This window comes from Tasmannia lanceolata, unplaced genomic scaffold (genome assembly GCF_043159265.1).
Source record: "Tasmannia lanceolata isolate RefF3 unplaced genomic scaffold, GAP_Taslan_0.1 ptg000037l, whole genome shotgun sequence".
NCBI lineage: Eukaryota > Viridiplantae > Streptophyta > Magnoliopsida > Canellales > Winteraceae > Tasmannia > Tasmannia lanceolata.
The window spans coordinates 4,198,735-4,216,348 of NW_027518714.1; the positions used below are offsets into that span (position 1 = coordinate 4,198,735).

Consider the following 17,614-nt stretch of genomic DNA (forward strand, 5'->3'; position numbering starts at 1 on the left):
GCTGGGAATGGTTGAGACTCAAAACGGTTTTACAGGAAAAGTCTTTAATAACTGGCGGAATCAGCGACCACGTGCCGATGTGACCGTAGCTTTTCCGGACCAGGAGGCCACCCATCTTGCTCTTTTTAATATTACAATTATATCTTATCCCGTTGTAAAATTACAAACTTGTTATTTCCCTTTTTGCCCTTGCTCATTTGCTGATTCCCACCAATTCCTTTTTTTGTGTCTAATAAATGTGGAAATTCCACCTTGAGGGTATTAAAATAGGGTTATGGCTATTGCAAGATCACGTGCATGTGTGGTCATATGTGTGAGAGGGCATGTGCGTATGATAGGTGCAGCTGTCTCTAAGTAGCAAGGGAAAAATATGATATTGGCACCCCCTTGTTGTGGTATGTATATTTTAAGAAGGAAAATGCTAAAAAGAAGGGGCTTGTTAGGCTCCTTCCTAAAAAAAAATTACTTATTGGGCTTCACTTTTGAAATTCTAATGAATGCCGAACGTTTGTGCAACCAAACTCAGCCTTAAGAATAACTTGATCAGATGATTCATGGCATGGCAAGAGTATGTCACACCATCAATTTTAAGATAGAGATATACACCATCTTGTTTTGGATTGGTACACTATCACCATCTCTAAATTTTGTTGCTGGCTATCACAGTTACCATTGAGTCTACATGCCAATCTTTTGTGTTTAGCGCTCGGTAGCAGGCAATGTTATGATATTTGATGGGACAAAAATGAATCCAATCCGGCAGAAAAGAAGTAAATGAGAACAAATCACACTATGCATACCAAGCTTTATGTGGTTTTGCCAAGATTACATCCACAGGCAAGGACACAATCTTCCACGACGAGAAAGCAATAAAAAGATTACAACCGGTTGGAAGTTATAGAGTAAAAGTTTGAAAATGGAATTTTTTAAGTAAGAGAGTAAAAGTCCGAACCACAGACTGCGATCAATCACGATCCAACAATGACATTGGCAATCAGTTGTGATCAAATGGTAAAATATATGTTATGGGACAAAATGAGAATTTACTCTTGATAAAGCTTACAATCTGGAAACAATCTGAACCGTAGAGTTGCAAGCTAGAACGATCTAACGGCCAGGATTAAACCCACATTGAACAATCATGATAAGAGGTGAAAAGCCACCAGCAAGTCTATAAAAAGATTTTAAATCCATCTTTGCAAAAAAAGAAAACGTTCTACAAACTCACAATACTAAAATTGTGATTAATTTCTAGAGCTTCCGAAGGTCTTTTGCTCCGTTCTTTTGCTTTTTGCGCTGTTTTCCTCTTTTGTTATAGTTTTTGTTTACTGAAGAAATAGAGACTCGCCTTGTTATCATGCTTGTCAAGTTCAAGGGTGATTCGGGTCTATCTGGATGCAATTTGTTGAAAACTTGGTGCACACCTCTTCTTCAACTGGTGGAGGCAAAATTTGCCTTAAAAAAAAAAGCGACAATTTTAACACTCCTTGAAGAGTCTTACTCTATATCTCCACCACTACCACCAACAAATATGACCAACAATCTTAAGACAGTTTTTGGAGATCTTCGCTTTGACATAATTTAGTTAAATTTCCAGTGCAATTTGTGTGTAAACATCAGAATTTTTTTTTTTCGGCGCGGGAGGCGGGGGGGAGGAGATCCTCTTAGAATACCTCTAGAACAATTTGTAATCAATTTTATATGCAATTGGTTTCCAAGAATATAACTATTTGCAAATAATACTAATAATAGCATTAAAATGCTGCAATTAATGGCTTCCAAATAAGACTAATGCCCCAGCTCTGAAAAGCAATGAATTAAAATAATTTTTATTTTCAAATAAATACTAAAAATGAGGTATCTAAAGAGACCCTTAGATTGCAATATTACAAAAAAAATTGCACCCAAAATACAATAAGAATGAAGAACAAAATAGCCCTTCATTATATTTACATGAACTCCGATGAAGTTTAAGAAAAGAAGCAAGTTGCACCAAAGCGCGCATATTGGTTTTTCTTTACAACTTGGACTATAAATATAATTAGATCATGCTCTCATATAATTTAAGTCTAAAAACTAGATTTCTTTATTACCATCTTATACTAACTTTCTCAGTCATATACATGTTGTTTTTGAATCATTTCACATGTTCGATTACACAAGAGTCAACAATGAAAGGAAGTCTCAAGATCCATTTCTCGTACTACTAGGTTTCCAATAATGTCATTGTATTCCACGGATTATGATATGTGGATTAACATACTTTTAGAAAAATTTACTACTTATATGATATGTGGATCATGATATTTGAATAGGAGCATTCTGGCAAGCAGCTTGTTGGATGATAGGACTAATAGTCACAAAATTCTCCAAATAATTAAAGATTTGTTGCAAAAATCCTGATTTTTTACCTGTTTTAAAGTTCAAAAAATCTCAAACAATTCAAAAGCTCTTCGCTTATCGAATTAAATGCAAATTTTCCAAGTTGAATTTGATTTTGTAGTCAATTTCTTGTTTAAAATGTAAAGCTCATGAGAAATTCTAAATCATTGAAAAAAACATGGTAACTAAAACTGAACTAACATCCTAATCTAGTGAAAACAGAACCCACTCCATTCTTTTTATTCTGCTTTATAGTTAGAAACAAGTATCTACACAATATATAATGTGGGACTGTCTAGGCAATTTAACAAAAGCAATTTTGCAGACACTCTTTTTCAAGAGAGAAGTGCCACCTCATATGAATTAAACTAATAAGACAAATTCAGATATCAGGTTGCTCTTCCTCTTGCAAAAGAGGAGCTGTCAAATGGCTTCGTGCGAAATAGCTTAAACATTCCCACATAATATGTTGTGTCACAGATGCGCTTTAATATTTTTAATTTCTTCCAAACCTCTTTCCAATTTTTCGAACTTTTGCCTTGTCGAATTATCTCCATACCCAAATTTTATTGAATTTTTTTCGTCTTTTGACCAACATATTTTTAGCTTTGACAAATATTTGTTGGCTTCGACTACCACATTTTGGGCTTCGACTACCAAATTTTATTGATTTTATTGGGCCATGTAGTTTACATCTCTTATGAAGGTTAGATATGAAAGGATAACAACCCAGAACATGATAGTCTAATAGTGCTTTCTTTTCTTCTCTTTCCTGTTCAAGAGGTTTTAGAGAGTGGAGGCCGTCACATGGGAGATAAGGGTGATATCCAGCTAACTAAAGCTGCCAAGGGTTATGGGGAAGGGTACTAGTTTAAGAACTAGTACAAACAGCAACCACGTGTCAATATCGCAGTGGATTTGGAAGGATCAGAGGCCACTAATATAATCTCTCTCTCTCTCTCTCGGAATTGGTGAGCTTTGAAGAAAAGAAGAACATAAGGGGGTTTGGTTAGAATCATGCTGTCCCAATTGCACTTTTGCACGCCTTCTAGAGTTCTAGTTCAACTTTGCTTTGCTTTGCTTTGCTTTGCTTTGTCCCCAAACCACACACATGTTGGGATAATACTCTCCATTTCTCTAAATGAGAGTATGTTGTAACTTGTAAGCAAGTAGAACATTATTCTAATAAGATTCTTTCCGAATTATTAAGGAAACCTACTAGGATGTGAGGAGCTTGGGTCGTTTTAGGTTGGACCCACATGCACTGTCTCTTCTTGTAGTTGGGCCTAATGAGTGGCTCTTACGAAGCCTCTCTTTTTAGCATTTTCCTTAGACTCTGTTTCTTTTTCTTTTTCTTTTGATGACATAGGGCATCCCCACCCTATCTTAGGGCGGGGCTAATCCCTATGGATGCACGCAATCACCCATAAACAACGTGCATCAGGTAACTCTGAGGGGACTTGAACTCGCGTCTATGGGGAGGAAACCCAGTAACTCACGATGCTAGCGGAATACTCAGTTGTTTCTTTCCAAAATGGGCATAAAACAAGGGAAGTGATTTTTTCACCCTTTTTTCATCCTTGGGCCACACCAGAGTAGTCCTAAATACACTAGAAGGGGTGTGGCCCATGGACGAAAAAGGGGTGAAAACATGTCACCCCTATTTTGACTTTAAAATGGGTGTAAAATTTGTTTGAGACCCATTTTACATCTAAAGAAACAGAAAGACATTTAGCACCTCCCCATATGTCTTCGTTAGCTTTTGAGATATTTGAGTTAGATTTTAGGGAAAATTACATTTACACCCCCACTAGTTTCTAACACATCAACTTCTACCCCTATAGTTTAAAACGTGACAACTACACCTCTGTAGTTTCAATTTGTATAAGGTAGGCCCCCTCAGTTAACGGTTCATCCACATATTGAAGGGTTAGGATGATCCGATGGAGCTAATTTTTTGGGCACACCCTATCTATGTCAGGGCCCATCAAATGAACGCTTTGGATCATCCAAACAATGTGGGCCCATATCCGAATCCAAATACTACCAAAAACACAGTGGGCCACATTATTTGGATGATCCAGAGCGTTCATTTGATGGGCCCTGACATAGATAGGGTGTGCCTAAATAATCAGCTCCATCGGATCATCCTAACCCTTCAATCTGTGGACGAACTGTCAACTGAGGGGGTCTACCTTACACAAATTGAAACCACATGGGGTGTAGTTGTCACGTTTTAAACTATACGGGTAGAAGTCGATGTGTCAGAAACTAGAGGGAGTGTAAATGTAATTTTACACTAGATTTTACCCAAAAATGTGGTCTACCGTACACAAGGAAAAACAGAATGGGAAGTTGGTTCTATTGCTCCAAAGGGAAGGATCATTGCATGTGGGAAGAAGGAAATGAAAGAAAAGACACCATTATTTGAGGAGTGAGTGAAACCCATGGAGTGACCACCTTTGTATTGATTAATAGATGCCGCATCCATCGCTTGGCCACAGACTTTTCTGTTGTTAAAGGGATTTTGGGTCAACCTTTTGTCCTTGCTGCTGGTCCTTACCAGAATCATAAAACACAAGGGCACAAGAACCTAGGAAAATGGTAAACAGAAAGCCACTTTTACATTCCTTCTGACACTTACTGGGTCCCACCTGCCTGATTAGATCAGATCCGTGGATCATGCCAAATGTCATCGAGAGCACCTTGATCAGAAAATCCAGGCCCTTGATCCTTCAAGCCTGGTTAGAGTACATTCAAGAAGAGACTAAAATACCATGAAGATCACCCTCATGATGTTATACAATATCAACAGTCTTTATCATATTTACATACAAGTCCACCTCTTGCCTACTTAACACCCAAAAATTGTTTTTCATTATTAATCATAAAAGTGACCCGCATACCCGTTCTCAAAAACATAATGTGCTTGTTTTGCAGGGCAGGACAGTCTTCATAAAAAAATTCATTTCCTTCAATTCATTGCAGTGCTCGGATTACCTAACCCCTTTTTCCCTAGAATTTTCATGAGTCAACCTACCCTTAGGCAAGTACATTTGAAAATGGCACTCCACACTTCATTGACCACTTTCCTGGATCCCGAGTTTCCTAGCAAATCCCTAATACAAAATATGAAAATGAAGACAAACCTGAAGAGCGTCATTTATCTAAACAAGGGAGTGAGAATATCATTTCCCTACAAACAGACCTAGTGAGTTTCCAAAGGTGACTTGATTGTCATGATGGAAATTTCTAAGGTCAAAATTTAAGAAAGCAACAAAAAAGTAAATAATCAAATCAAGTTAAATGTGGTCTTAAGCATAGTTTCAAAACTCAACCCCCTTTTACCGTAGCCGCATTCTTGACCTAGTCCGCATTTTGCCTTAGAGAGCAATCAAAAGAATAAGATACAACTAATAGCAGTCACAGCAAGAATGGGAGGGAATCTTGCAGCAATTTATAGAGACCAACTGGAACATATGGCAAGACAATCAGTATACACAGGTGGAAAGGTACATCAGCAAAAGTTCAGCGTTGAATTTACAACTCAACCAAGGAAGTTATTGATTTACCAGTTGAGAACCATGAACCAATTGAGCGTCAATGAAAGGAGGTGCCAAAGAAAAAGATCACAGTGGAAATTGAGATGGAAATAAGAATTGATGAGGATTAACTATGCACTAATGAAGTCATGCCAATGCAAGCCAAAACGCACAGCTCGGGATGTGGTTGACCACTATCCTTCTCTACATCTTTCCACTATTTCATAAATGTAAATGGCTAATATTCATGAGACTTGACTTTCCTTTCTAGCTCAAGCAACGATGTTAGCGGAATCACCTTCAACCACAAGCCCACCCGTCTGAGTTTCCTGAAAGATTCGTATTCCTGTAAGGACCACACAAACCTCAGCTTCACTAGAATCAGTCCTCCCTATGAGCCCTGAAAATCGTAGGATCATCTCTCCATTCTGATCTCTTAACCTACCTCTTGTACCTGCTGGACCTGGGTTTCCTTTTGAACATCCTTTGAAGTTTAACTCCGCACGGCCCGCACATGGGTTTCCATCTCGCATTTATCTTCTTCCTCATGAAGTTGCATCCAATGTAATTCTTGCAATTTCTTAACAGGCCAATCACATAAATGCCACAGTTGCATCAATCCCAATCAAACGTCTTCAGTTTAATCATCCTCAACAGGTAAGAGTGTGAGAATAGTGTTATTTTCTACTCAGAAAATCATGTTTCTTTCATTTCATATAGAACAAATCGCAACAAAGAAGATGCCACTCAATAAAATTTTGCCAAGAGTTATAAAACCTTCCGTGACTCAACACTCAAGCACATCTTTTAATTTTCCTAGAAACACCCAAAAAAATCCAAACCATTTCAGCAACTTGCACCAAAATCATCTCACAAGCTTACAGTGGATAAAGATGTGGTTGATAGTTTTATATTCATGCTGAAATAAGTGGCATCTGTTCTCCAATCTAAATCTACTCGTTTTATGTCTATCTTGGCTGTTGATCTATCTTGGGTGTTGACCTTTCCAACGATGGCTGGGGGGACTGGGTCTCTTCCATATTCTGCTCCATAGGGAAGATGTGGGCCATGTGGCTGATACCCCCATCAAGACTTTGAAAAATGATTTCAAGGAGAACATTCTTAATGTTTCTAGAGCCTGTGATATAAAGGATTCTCTAAAGCACAATAAAGGTTAGTAAGACAATCAATTTCTTCATTCATTCAATAATGGAGGTCCGTAAGTATTTAAGAGAAATCCCACGACCTAGCGGGAGGCCCAAGTTATGGACAACCTTTCACTTTTACAGCCCATTTCCTTGGCAAAAGCCTCTATTCTTACCTCTTCAAAATTTATCCCACTAGTGAACTCTTCCCCAAATTGACCTTGAGTCCATACACAACTTCAAACCATAATGTTCAGAGATATTATCCGACTTTGATCTGCATTGCATAAAATCAAAGTACCATCCGCAAATTGATGGTGGGTTATGATGCCCGCTCTTGCAAGTCGCTCCATTAATTATGCCTTTCGACTCTGCACATGAAAGAATTCTACTAAAAGCCTCACCAAATTAAAAAAAATGAATTGCGATAGAGGATGACTTGACAGAGTCCTCGCGAACAGCTGAAAAAACTTTTCAGACACCCATTTATGATGATCGAGAAGGTTGAGGATGTGACCACTCCATCTATCTTCGCCACTTCTGTCCAAATTTAATCCTCTGAAGGAGATAATCAACAAAGACCCAATCGATGTAGTAGTAAGCCTCTTCCACGTCAATCTTGTAAATCACCATGTCCAGCAAATCACTCATTTACTCTATGGACCCCATCTGACAGGGGGATATGATAGAAACTTTCTTAAGCCTTTGAGCGAGAGTTTGGGGTCTATAGTCATTCACTTCTTCCACTCCTTCGGGATGAGAGTGATAAATAGAAAGGTTATACTAACAGCTCAGCCATGGCAGCAGGAAGAGTGTTGAACTGGATTCCATTAAGAGGCGGTTTCCAGCGTCCTATAAAGCTTCTTAAAGAAATCTAAGATATGATTTTCAATTTCCTCCTTTTCTTCAATGATACAACATTTTATAACAAGGGACTAGGTTTCATTCTTTCTTCTTCTACAGCTAGTCATTTTGTGAAAGAAACCAATGCTTATATTCCCCACTTTCAGCCATAAAATGCCTTGAAACTGTGTCTCCATCTGGTCTCCTCTATCTTTTTTTTCGCACCTCCAACACTGAATAAATTAAAGACGAAAAAAGGGTTCTAGTCAACAGAATTGGGAATCTATACAAGGAGTACCTATCGGCATCGATCCTACCATCCTCTTACACTTTTTGCCACACGAAAATCAGATTGCACAGCCAGAAAATGCTCAGCTCGGCCTCAATGGCAGCGAAAGAATGTCGGGTACCAAAAATATTAAGCAGAAATAATCACACCTACAACAAAATAAAACAAGAGAGACTATTTCGAATCGAGTCAACATTCTGCCGTGGAAAACATCTAACCATCTGGCAGCATAGCTGGTAATTTTGAAAGACCACATTCCGCTGTGAAAAAAATCCGACCAACTGGCAGCATAGCTGGCAGTTATATCACTCTTGCATTCGAAATCAGTAGCTACACATGGGGGCATGCCAAATGATGCCATTGGAGGCATCCCCACGCCTGGCATCCCCCGCCCATGCTTGGAGAGGGGGCATAGCCTCCCCCATCCCACCTCCCATATGTGAAGCAATTCCCAGCCCAACCATTGTGACTTTCCTCCTCCCACCAACTTGACAGTCATCTTTAAATTTAGGGATAGCCATCCCACATATTCTCAAATTAAAATGGTTTGGCCTCATCAGCTTCCTTGCTAGAATGAAGGATGATCGTCCAATGATCAATCAGCTGAGGCGACTCTAGGGAGAATAACTTGACCGACACCCCTGAACATAAGCTCCCAACCCTATGAAAACAAGAATATGTCAGATCTGGCCAGAAACAAGTCATCTTTTTTGTTTGAGAAAGAATAATTTGATCCTCCCAATGGCAAATCAATCAACTCACTCATTGTTACATCTCTTCAAACAAGATGGTAGACGGACTCCATGGAGATGAGCTCAAGCAGTTTCTCCACCCATTTGCCTTCACTCGACTAGAATTCTTTCACCTTCTTGCCGGTAGGAGAAGAAAAGAGAGCGGTGAAACAGAGAAACAGAGCATGCATTCGTCTTGAAAAACAGAGGTTTTAAGAAGAGTAAAGTGCTATAGAGGTTAGGTAGGAGGGAATTGATTCAAAAAAATGGATTTTTTGTTTCTTTGTCATGTTTTTTCCAGGGGATTTGCTAGACGATTTTGCAGAAAGATGAAATGGCTTTCCGCAAAATTGCCTAGCAAATCCCTTTTTATAAGTGAGATGTTATATTACATTTTTTTTTAGTGGAATCGATGTTATATTAGATTCTTTATAAACTAATGCTCCCTCTCCTCCCTCAATTAGTTGAGCATGCACCTAAAGTCCAGTATTTTTCAAAAGTATTGTGGGCCCACTTCATCGATGTATCATACTCTCTCGACCTGGTCATCATAAAAAAAGACTGATCAATCTTTCCGAAGTGAGAGAAGGAGGGAAGACGCGCTAGCCTAGCACGCTACAACTAACAGCCAGCTTAAAAACGTTAGCGCGCCAGAACTTATAAGCAAACGTAAGGGCGTAAGGCTGATAAGGGCTTTTAGGGGGCTTTTCAGCCTAGCTTCAAATACATACTAATAAGGGCGTGATAGGGGCGTCACGGGGATAGGCTGGATTCCTTTCCTTACTTACAACTACGCGGTTAGAGTCTCTTCCCTTAAAAAAGAAAAAGTACTTGATCTCGAACTGGCGCTTCCCCAGTCAACATAGAGAAGGACAGTCGATAGAAGCAATCATCCGACCTTCACTGTTGGTGTCCCATATTCGAATTAAGAGCGATACACTTAACACAGGCGGGGATTTGATCCCTTAGTTTTGGACCTTTGCAAGAGGATTTCCCCAGCTTTTAGTAGCACCACCTGTGAAGAGTCCCACTTCATAGGATGATCCATGTGTTCAAGAGGATCTTCGCCTTCCTGTATCTTCAGCCAATACAATTCCCGCTTCAGATACAAGTGGGTGGCCAAGCTTTTTGACATATAAAGCTTTTCTAACTTCTCTCACAACTTTTTTTTTTAAAAACTTAGGCGCTGATTCTTCTTCCATAATGTTATCTGCCAAACATAGCCGAATTGTGATGACCACCTTCGACTCAATGTCTTCTCACTCTCCATCTATCATCTTCTCCGGCTTCCCATTCTTTCCTTTCAACACCTTGGCCAAGCCCTGTCGAACGATGATGTCCTTCACCCTCATCTACCATAGGGTGAAACAGTCTTTTCGGTCAAACCTGTCGATGTTGAACTGGGCAGAACTCGATTTTATTGTCATTTCAGGCACTCCTCACTTCTTGTTATAGGGCTCCACCTAGAACGATAATCTCTCGGATAATATTTCTAACCCCCAACCCCCACACCCACCCCCCCCCCCCCCCGGCCCGACAATCACTGCAACCGTGATCCAACAACGATGCTCACAATCGCTCCAACCGCGACCTGACGTCAAACGCTAAAACCCGAGCTCTAATACCACTTGTTGAGAAAATACTCCGGGCAAACCCGATCCGATCGTGCAAAAATAAACGGAAAGATAAAAGTAAATACAAGCCACAAGATACACCGAGATTTTACGTTGTTCAGCAAAAATGCCTACATCCATGGGCAAGGGCGGAGCCAGGAATTTACACTTCGAGGGACCGGACTAATTTACACTTTGCCTTCCTTGGTCATTGGGGGGCCATTTACTATTACCGTCGTTCAAGAACGCCGGTAAAACCGTTTTTTGGTAGTAGTATCTAAAGGGATTTTGCAAGTCAAAATCCCTTTTATATACTACTACCAAACACCACGCTATATGTGGCTCCGCCCCTGTGCACGGGCAAGAACACAATCTTCCACTATGAGAAAAAAAATATACAAGGATTATAATGGATTAACTCAAAACCCACAAACCCGCACCGTTGCTTCTCAACCAAGACTGTACACACGAGAGAACCCTGAGAATAACTCGAGAGGAAACCCGAGAAGAAAACCCCGAGAAGAAACATTCTCTCTCTCTCTCTCTCTCTCTCTCTCTCTCTCTCTCTCTCTCTCTCTCTCTCTCTCAATGTAGCCGACACCTCTTCTTGCACAAATACCACTTGAGAAAATCTGTCGGGCAAACCTGATCCGATCGTGCACAAATAAACGGAGAAATAAAAGTAAACACAAGCCACAAGATACACCGAGATTTTACTTGGTTCGGCCAAGATGTCTACGTCCACGGGCAAGAACACAATCTTACACCATGAGAAAAAACAATATACAAGTATTACAATGGATTAACTCAAAACCCGCAACCTTTTCCCTAGCTTCTCAACCAAGACTGTACACATGAGAGAACCCTGAGAATAACTCTAGATGAAACCTGAGAAGAAAATCCAAAAGGAAAACCCCAAGAAGAAACACCCTTCACTCTCTCAGTAGTCCAAACCTCCTCTTGCATCCACACTCTTATCCATCCGCCACACACAAAGAGCCTCCCACCACTCTTGGTCGTTGACAACAAGAGGTTTTATACCTTGGATTTTCTAAAAACTTAAGAAACAAAAGTTTCTAATTTTTGTTTTCACCAACTTTGGGAAACAAGAGACTTTCCCAACAGTTTCTTCGGTTGCCTTCTCTCTCTCTATTTTCTCCTTTAGTGCAGGTAGAGCAACCCCCCCCCCCCCCTCCTCCCACCCCCCCCCCCCACCCCCACGCCCCACCCCCCACCATGCCCAACTACGCACACGCACACACACCACCACCACCCCACCCCACCACCACTAACATCTCCACGTCGTTCCTGGACCAGATCTTTAGACAGATTTTGCATAGTTTTTGAAGCTATAATTTAGATATCTGCATCTAGAGCAATACAAACCTGCTCTCATTTTTTCTTGCCTTATTTTCTTAGCCTAATCTAATCTTTTTTTATTTTTAGACCTTACTTTGTTCCAAGCTTCTTCCTCTATTTTTTCTCCGCAGACTGAGAAGATCCTTGCGGCTTCATTCCGGGTGAATTCCACAAAATCTGACTGATTTTTTTCCCATATGAGGAAGATTGCTCATGTATAACAGATGTTACCCAAGACTCAGTGCCACCGATAAACATATGATACACTCCGGAACTTTGGTATGTACATGGGAGCTGTTAGCTTTACGGGCATTGTGCCTGTTCTGGGATCATATTATAAAAGGCTAAAAAATTATCAGATTCATCAACCATTCAAAGGGCTTGTCAACAATATAAAAAATACAAAATACACTTTGATGTTGCATGTGGGCTGTGTGTTGCTTAACTGAATTCATGTGCCTTGTTGTGCTCATGAAAAATGGTCTACTCCTAATAGTGTTCAGAAAAAGATCGTATGACAAATAATCACAAGTGCATGACCTTTTCTAGGCATGGCTTTACTCTTTCTACTGGGTAACAAGAATATGTGCAGTCCTTATAAAAGAATAAATAATATATAGATACTGAAAGATGCGTGCAGAAAACCTGTAGTCATCAAGAAATTTAAAGATTGGAATATAACTTGTATGGAACATGATAACAATTAAAAAAGGGAGATGATATTTTCACCCCCTCTGCAGTACACATCCCCCTCCCCCCCTCCTCACAACGTGAACAGTGGGCAACTTTTAATGTTTTTTGACATCAAATCACGTTAAAAGGGGGGCGAATGCGTCCTCTGTAGGGTGGGCATGGGGGGTGAGGGCGTGGGGGGTTGAAAATATCATCACCCTTAAAATAATTAGCATACAACATAGAAGTTCAAAAACCAACTTATTCACGCACCCCTTATTCCAAAAATGAGATCCCATAAGAAGCAATCTTGGAATACATTAATTCCCTGACAACAAATGTGAAATATTGGAAGATTCATGTAAAATAGGCATTTACTAAAAAAAAAAAAAACAGAAATGTTCCCAAGAATATAAAAGCAGATAATTTTACTAATGACAGAAAGGAAATGTCTTCCAACACTTAGATTTGTGTCATCGCTCACATTAAGCTGGAATGCATAACCTGACAACCTAAATAAAGAAATAACAGAAAACTTAAACCAAACGCATCACTTAAATATGGGGACATGGACACCAGCACTTGCCAGAGACTATAGGCACCGAGATTTAAGAGTCACGACAATGATTGTACATTAATGTAGGTTTATAACTTATTCAGAAGTGTCACTCAGATTTCTGAACTTTGAGGGCTTTGATTACTTCCACCAGTTTCAGCAATCGCATATCCATCAAGTCAACTTGCTTAGAATGCGCATCAAAGATTGGGCACCAGTGATGTTGAAAAGCATCCAACTTCCCTTCTATCATGCAATGCTGAATCCTCGCTTCTTCCTCTTTCTCCAAACGATGTTTTTCCAAATCCGTAGTGCTAAGAACAAGACCCCCGGTGCCACCAACATCCTTGTAAAGTGGTTCATCGGGCTGCTGAAAACGTTGTCTATACTCAGAGAACGCATTACGTGTTTCCTTCAAAGCCTTTTTATAACCATGTAAAAGGTCCTCCATGACACAGAATTCGCGTTCAAGCCGATAAATCTCCTGGTGCCATTTTTGCCGCTCTTCAATCCTGCTTTTCTCTAAGGAATGAATTAGGGCATCCTTTTGTTGCACCTGATTGGTTAAGTACTGTATATGTATGTTGGACTCCATAAACACCTGTTCTTTCCCTTCATGCATTGTTCTAGCTTTACCAATCCACATCTGTACTTGTTCCATGCACGTGTCAAAGTCGGAGGGTGCATGGTCCCCCCAATGGGAGTCATTTCTCAGCTTCCTCTGCTGATTGTTTTGAGAGAAATGGTGAATATCATCATCATCATCGATCTCACGTTTGAAAGAATTACCAAACATGGAAGAACCACCAAGATTCAATGAAACGGATTTATGCATATCAGCTCTGGATGTCAAAAGCTCTCCTAAAGACGGATCGAGAAGGCCCGTGTGAAGACCATAAGAATTGTTTGTAGTCTCCATCTCTTGAATAAGGTCGGTCGAAGCTAACCTATCCAGGTTATTTGAGAAATTTGATGTTGGAATGTACCCCTGTTCCTCATCTTTACCCACTTGCTCGCACTCTGAACCCCTTATTTCATTTAGATTACAAGGCTGCAAGCAATGCTCACCACTGTTGTTCTTTCCATCCAAAAACCACTGCCCTTGTTCTTCCTTGCATTCTCCAAAGTCCATAACATCCTCAACTACAACCCGCTCACTGTCATTCTTATCCTGCCCTAGACACAATTCAACCTGCTGATCCTCCAAATCCTGCCCTCGGAAATCCTCCATATTCAACGTCTTCACACAACCGGCATCATCGTCCTCTTCCATTGAAATTTCATCCATGGGTTCTTCTATAAAGAGTTCCGACCGCTGAGCCTTCATCAAGCACTGCAAATGGGAAGCATAATAACAAACCAACTCCGATTCTGGCACCTGTGAGAGCTCCTTTTCCACCATATACCAAATCAACCCAGCCCAATCAATCTTATGAGGCAGCCCCTCTTTCAAAAGCCGAGATGAGGTTAAAATCTCCTGTGGCATCATCCAAGTATCTCCATGAAGAAGAATGTAATTACACATGAAATCATCAATTACCGAAAGGGATTCTTCAGAGAAGGGCTCCGCATCCGAATCTACAAACTCTACAGCAGCCTTGTCCTTCTTCAAGGGGAGTTTAAGAGCTCGGGCTAGATCAGGACGACTGACCTTAATTCGAAAATCTTTTACAGTACTATTACGAGATTGGGAGTTGTAATTGGCGATCAAAAGGGCAAGAAGGTCAGATCGGATTTCTCGATCGAACTCTAGATGTGCAAAGTCCCACAAACCTAGGCGGCGGAATAGCTTCTCGTGTTTTGGAAAATCTAGGGTTTTGTCAGGGCGGAAAGGAATGGGTTGAAGATTGAGTCTAAGGAGATGGAGTTTCTTCTGAACAGCGGCTCGTTGTTTTTGGGAGTATGGTTTTTTTCTCTTCTTGGGTTTTCGAACTGTGGGCGGGTCGAGAACATTAATATGTTGGATAGTGGAAGTATCAAAAGGAGGGGGTGAGATAGCCATACCTTGTGATTCTTCTGGATCTGCATCTTTCAGAGGCTCTTCTTGTTGATCTTCTTGAATGGAGGATTCTTGATCTGGGTCTAGGTCTAGAAATTGAGATGGTTGTTCTTCTTCTTCTTTTTCTTCTTCGGGGATTTTAGAGTTGTTTTGGTGCTGCAACTCCAACTCTTCTCCTTCTTCTTCTTCGGGGATTTTAGGGTTTTGTTGGTGCTGCACCTCCAACTCTTCGATTTCTTCTTCGGGCATTTTAGGGTTTAGTTGATGCTGCAACTTCAACTCTTCGTTTTTTTCTTCGGCCATTTTAGGGTTTTGTTGATGCTGCAACTTCAACTCTTGAGAACGGGAGCCCGTTTTCCTTCCTTTCTTCTTCTTAGGCATGGAGATTTATTGCATCTTAAGCTGTTTTTTCAGGCTCTCAACTGCGCTTGCAGATTTTAATATAAAAGGACGGTCCTCTCGTCCTTCTTCTTTCCTTTCTTGGTTTATTTTGGGCACTGATAAATCGAACCGTAGGGGGTCGATTTAAGATATTTGGGGGTCGATTTTTTATTTATTTCCTTAACCTATAAATTATGGAATAGGGAGATCTAGGTAACTGAAAAGTCCACTTCTTATTCTTCTCGTTTGTCGAGTCAGTGTTGTAATCAGAACCGCTCATCTCGTAGGCCACCGTGAAGACTCTTCTACAGGTTCATGCTGGATTGACAATCTTATCCGTTGGATCAAGATTTGTCATTCTCAGGTTGTTCCTCTTAGATTTTTCTGTGTCGTCTACAACCCATACGATAGCCAATAATAGCGCAACTTCTCACGGTGGCTCGCCAAAGTTTCATGTTCAAAGAAATAAACCGTTCATTGTTATCCTAACGCTTCGATCTATAGTGACTTCTACATGGAGTAGTTTATCTACAAATTATGGAGATGATTTTTTGGACACAACTTATCTAGGTTGAGGCTCAACAAATGAATGGGTTGAATTAGGACTGCAACAGGGCTCGGGTTGGGTCGGGTTTTTCAAAACCCTAGCCCAACCCTAGATCCCATTATCTCGGCCCTGACCCGCCTTAACCTTGAGTTAATGCCGAAAAACCTCAACCCATTGCCTGCCCTACAAGGCTCAGTGCGGCCTTGGCCCGCCCTGATTGGGTAGGGCCGGGCCGGACTTGCCCTGATTGATCCTAGTGCAAATACCCGTTAAAAGTGCAAAAAATAAAGCAACCACATATCATATAGAACAAAATGATCAATAAAAAGAGAAAGGGAACAAAATAAGACAATATGAATTCAACAGCATGATGGGCAACAGAGATAATTAATAATAATAATCTAAAGAAACATCAATCCAAGATAATAGAAAACATTAGCAAAAGAAACATGTTCAGATGGCTCAATTCTATAATAAAAAAACTTAGGGTTGGGCCGGGTCAGGGTGACCCGATGCATTAACCAAGAACCCAACCCCGAGTCGGGGCCTATAAAATGAACCATGACCCTCCCTCAGGGGTGTAAAATCCAGCCCAAACCCTGTTCGGGCTCAAGGCAGGTCAGGGCCAAACTTGCACCCCTAGGTTGAATCTTCAAAAAAGTGGCCTCAACGACTCAACGTATTTTCTAAAGAGCATGAATTATATAATGTATACAGTACCGTACTTTGGTTCGTAGGTGGGCTTATATTTTGAAAAATACAGTGAAGCCCATCTTCCTTGAAGATCCAACCAGTTGTTGGGTCCCAATGTTTGTAAACAAGCCGTGCCCCAAAAATCATATCTATCATATTATTCTAGCCCTCCAATCTAATACGATGACACCTCATATAAAAATCTATATGATTCGAAGAATCAAGGCCATCTTGGGGAGATGATTTTGAGGAAAAGGACTGTGTAAGTATATATGTTGGGGTCACAATAAGTGAAGGGTTCTGGATCTTTGAACCAAGTGAGCTTAGGTGTTTTCTGTAAAAAAAAATACGCCCCTTTTCATCACCAGGGACACCTAGTGTCAATGTACGTGGCAATCAAACCCATTGGATTTTTCTGACATCAAGTACATTAGCCCCCCTTTAATCATTGATAGACTGATGTCGGGTGTCCTTAGTGATCAAAAGGTATGTAAATATCACTTCCCTAAAGATGGCCTTGATTCTTCGAATCATATAGATTTTTATCACTTCCCTTTTGACCACTAGGGACACCCAGCGTCAATGTATCAATGGCAAAAATGAAGCTAATGTACTTTATGTCAGATGGAGCAAAAATCCAGTGGCTTTGATTGCAAAGTACATGGCAAATGAATGGTGATAAAAGGGGCGTAAATATAATTTCCCAAGATTTAAACCATTCATTGTTGGGCCAATAATGGTTTGTCACTCACTCACTCATGTTCAAATAGATAATACAGAGGATATTAGTTGTAATAATAAGTATGTGTGGGCGTACCTTGTTCAAAGATCTAAACAAGTCAATTGTTGGCCGGACCGAGGG

The 17,614-nt window shown here is 40.4% G+C and overlaps 1 protein-coding gene across 1 annotated transcript; it reads right to left on the reverse strand.

The window, feature by feature from the left end:
* Positions 1 to 12,977: 12,977 nt before the first annotated feature.
* LOC143860587 (uncharacterized) lies at positions 12,978 to 15,652 on the reverse strand. Its single transcript, XM_077371299.1, has one exon. It carries the CDS (start codon positions 15,510 to 15,512, stop codon positions 13,242 to 13,244), a length of 2,271 nt encoding a protein of 756 aa, XP_077227414.1. The 5' UTR covers positions 15,513 to 15,652; the 3' UTR covers positions 12,978 to 13,241.
* Positions 15,653 to 17,614: the final 1,962 nt, after the last annotated feature.

Bases quoted from the DNA above. Each gene is read 5' to 3' on its own strand.
- LOC143860587 (XM_077371299.1), bottom strand. From the start codon at position 15,512: ATGCCTAAGAAGAAGAAAGGAAGGAAAACGGGCTCCCGTTCTCAAGAG.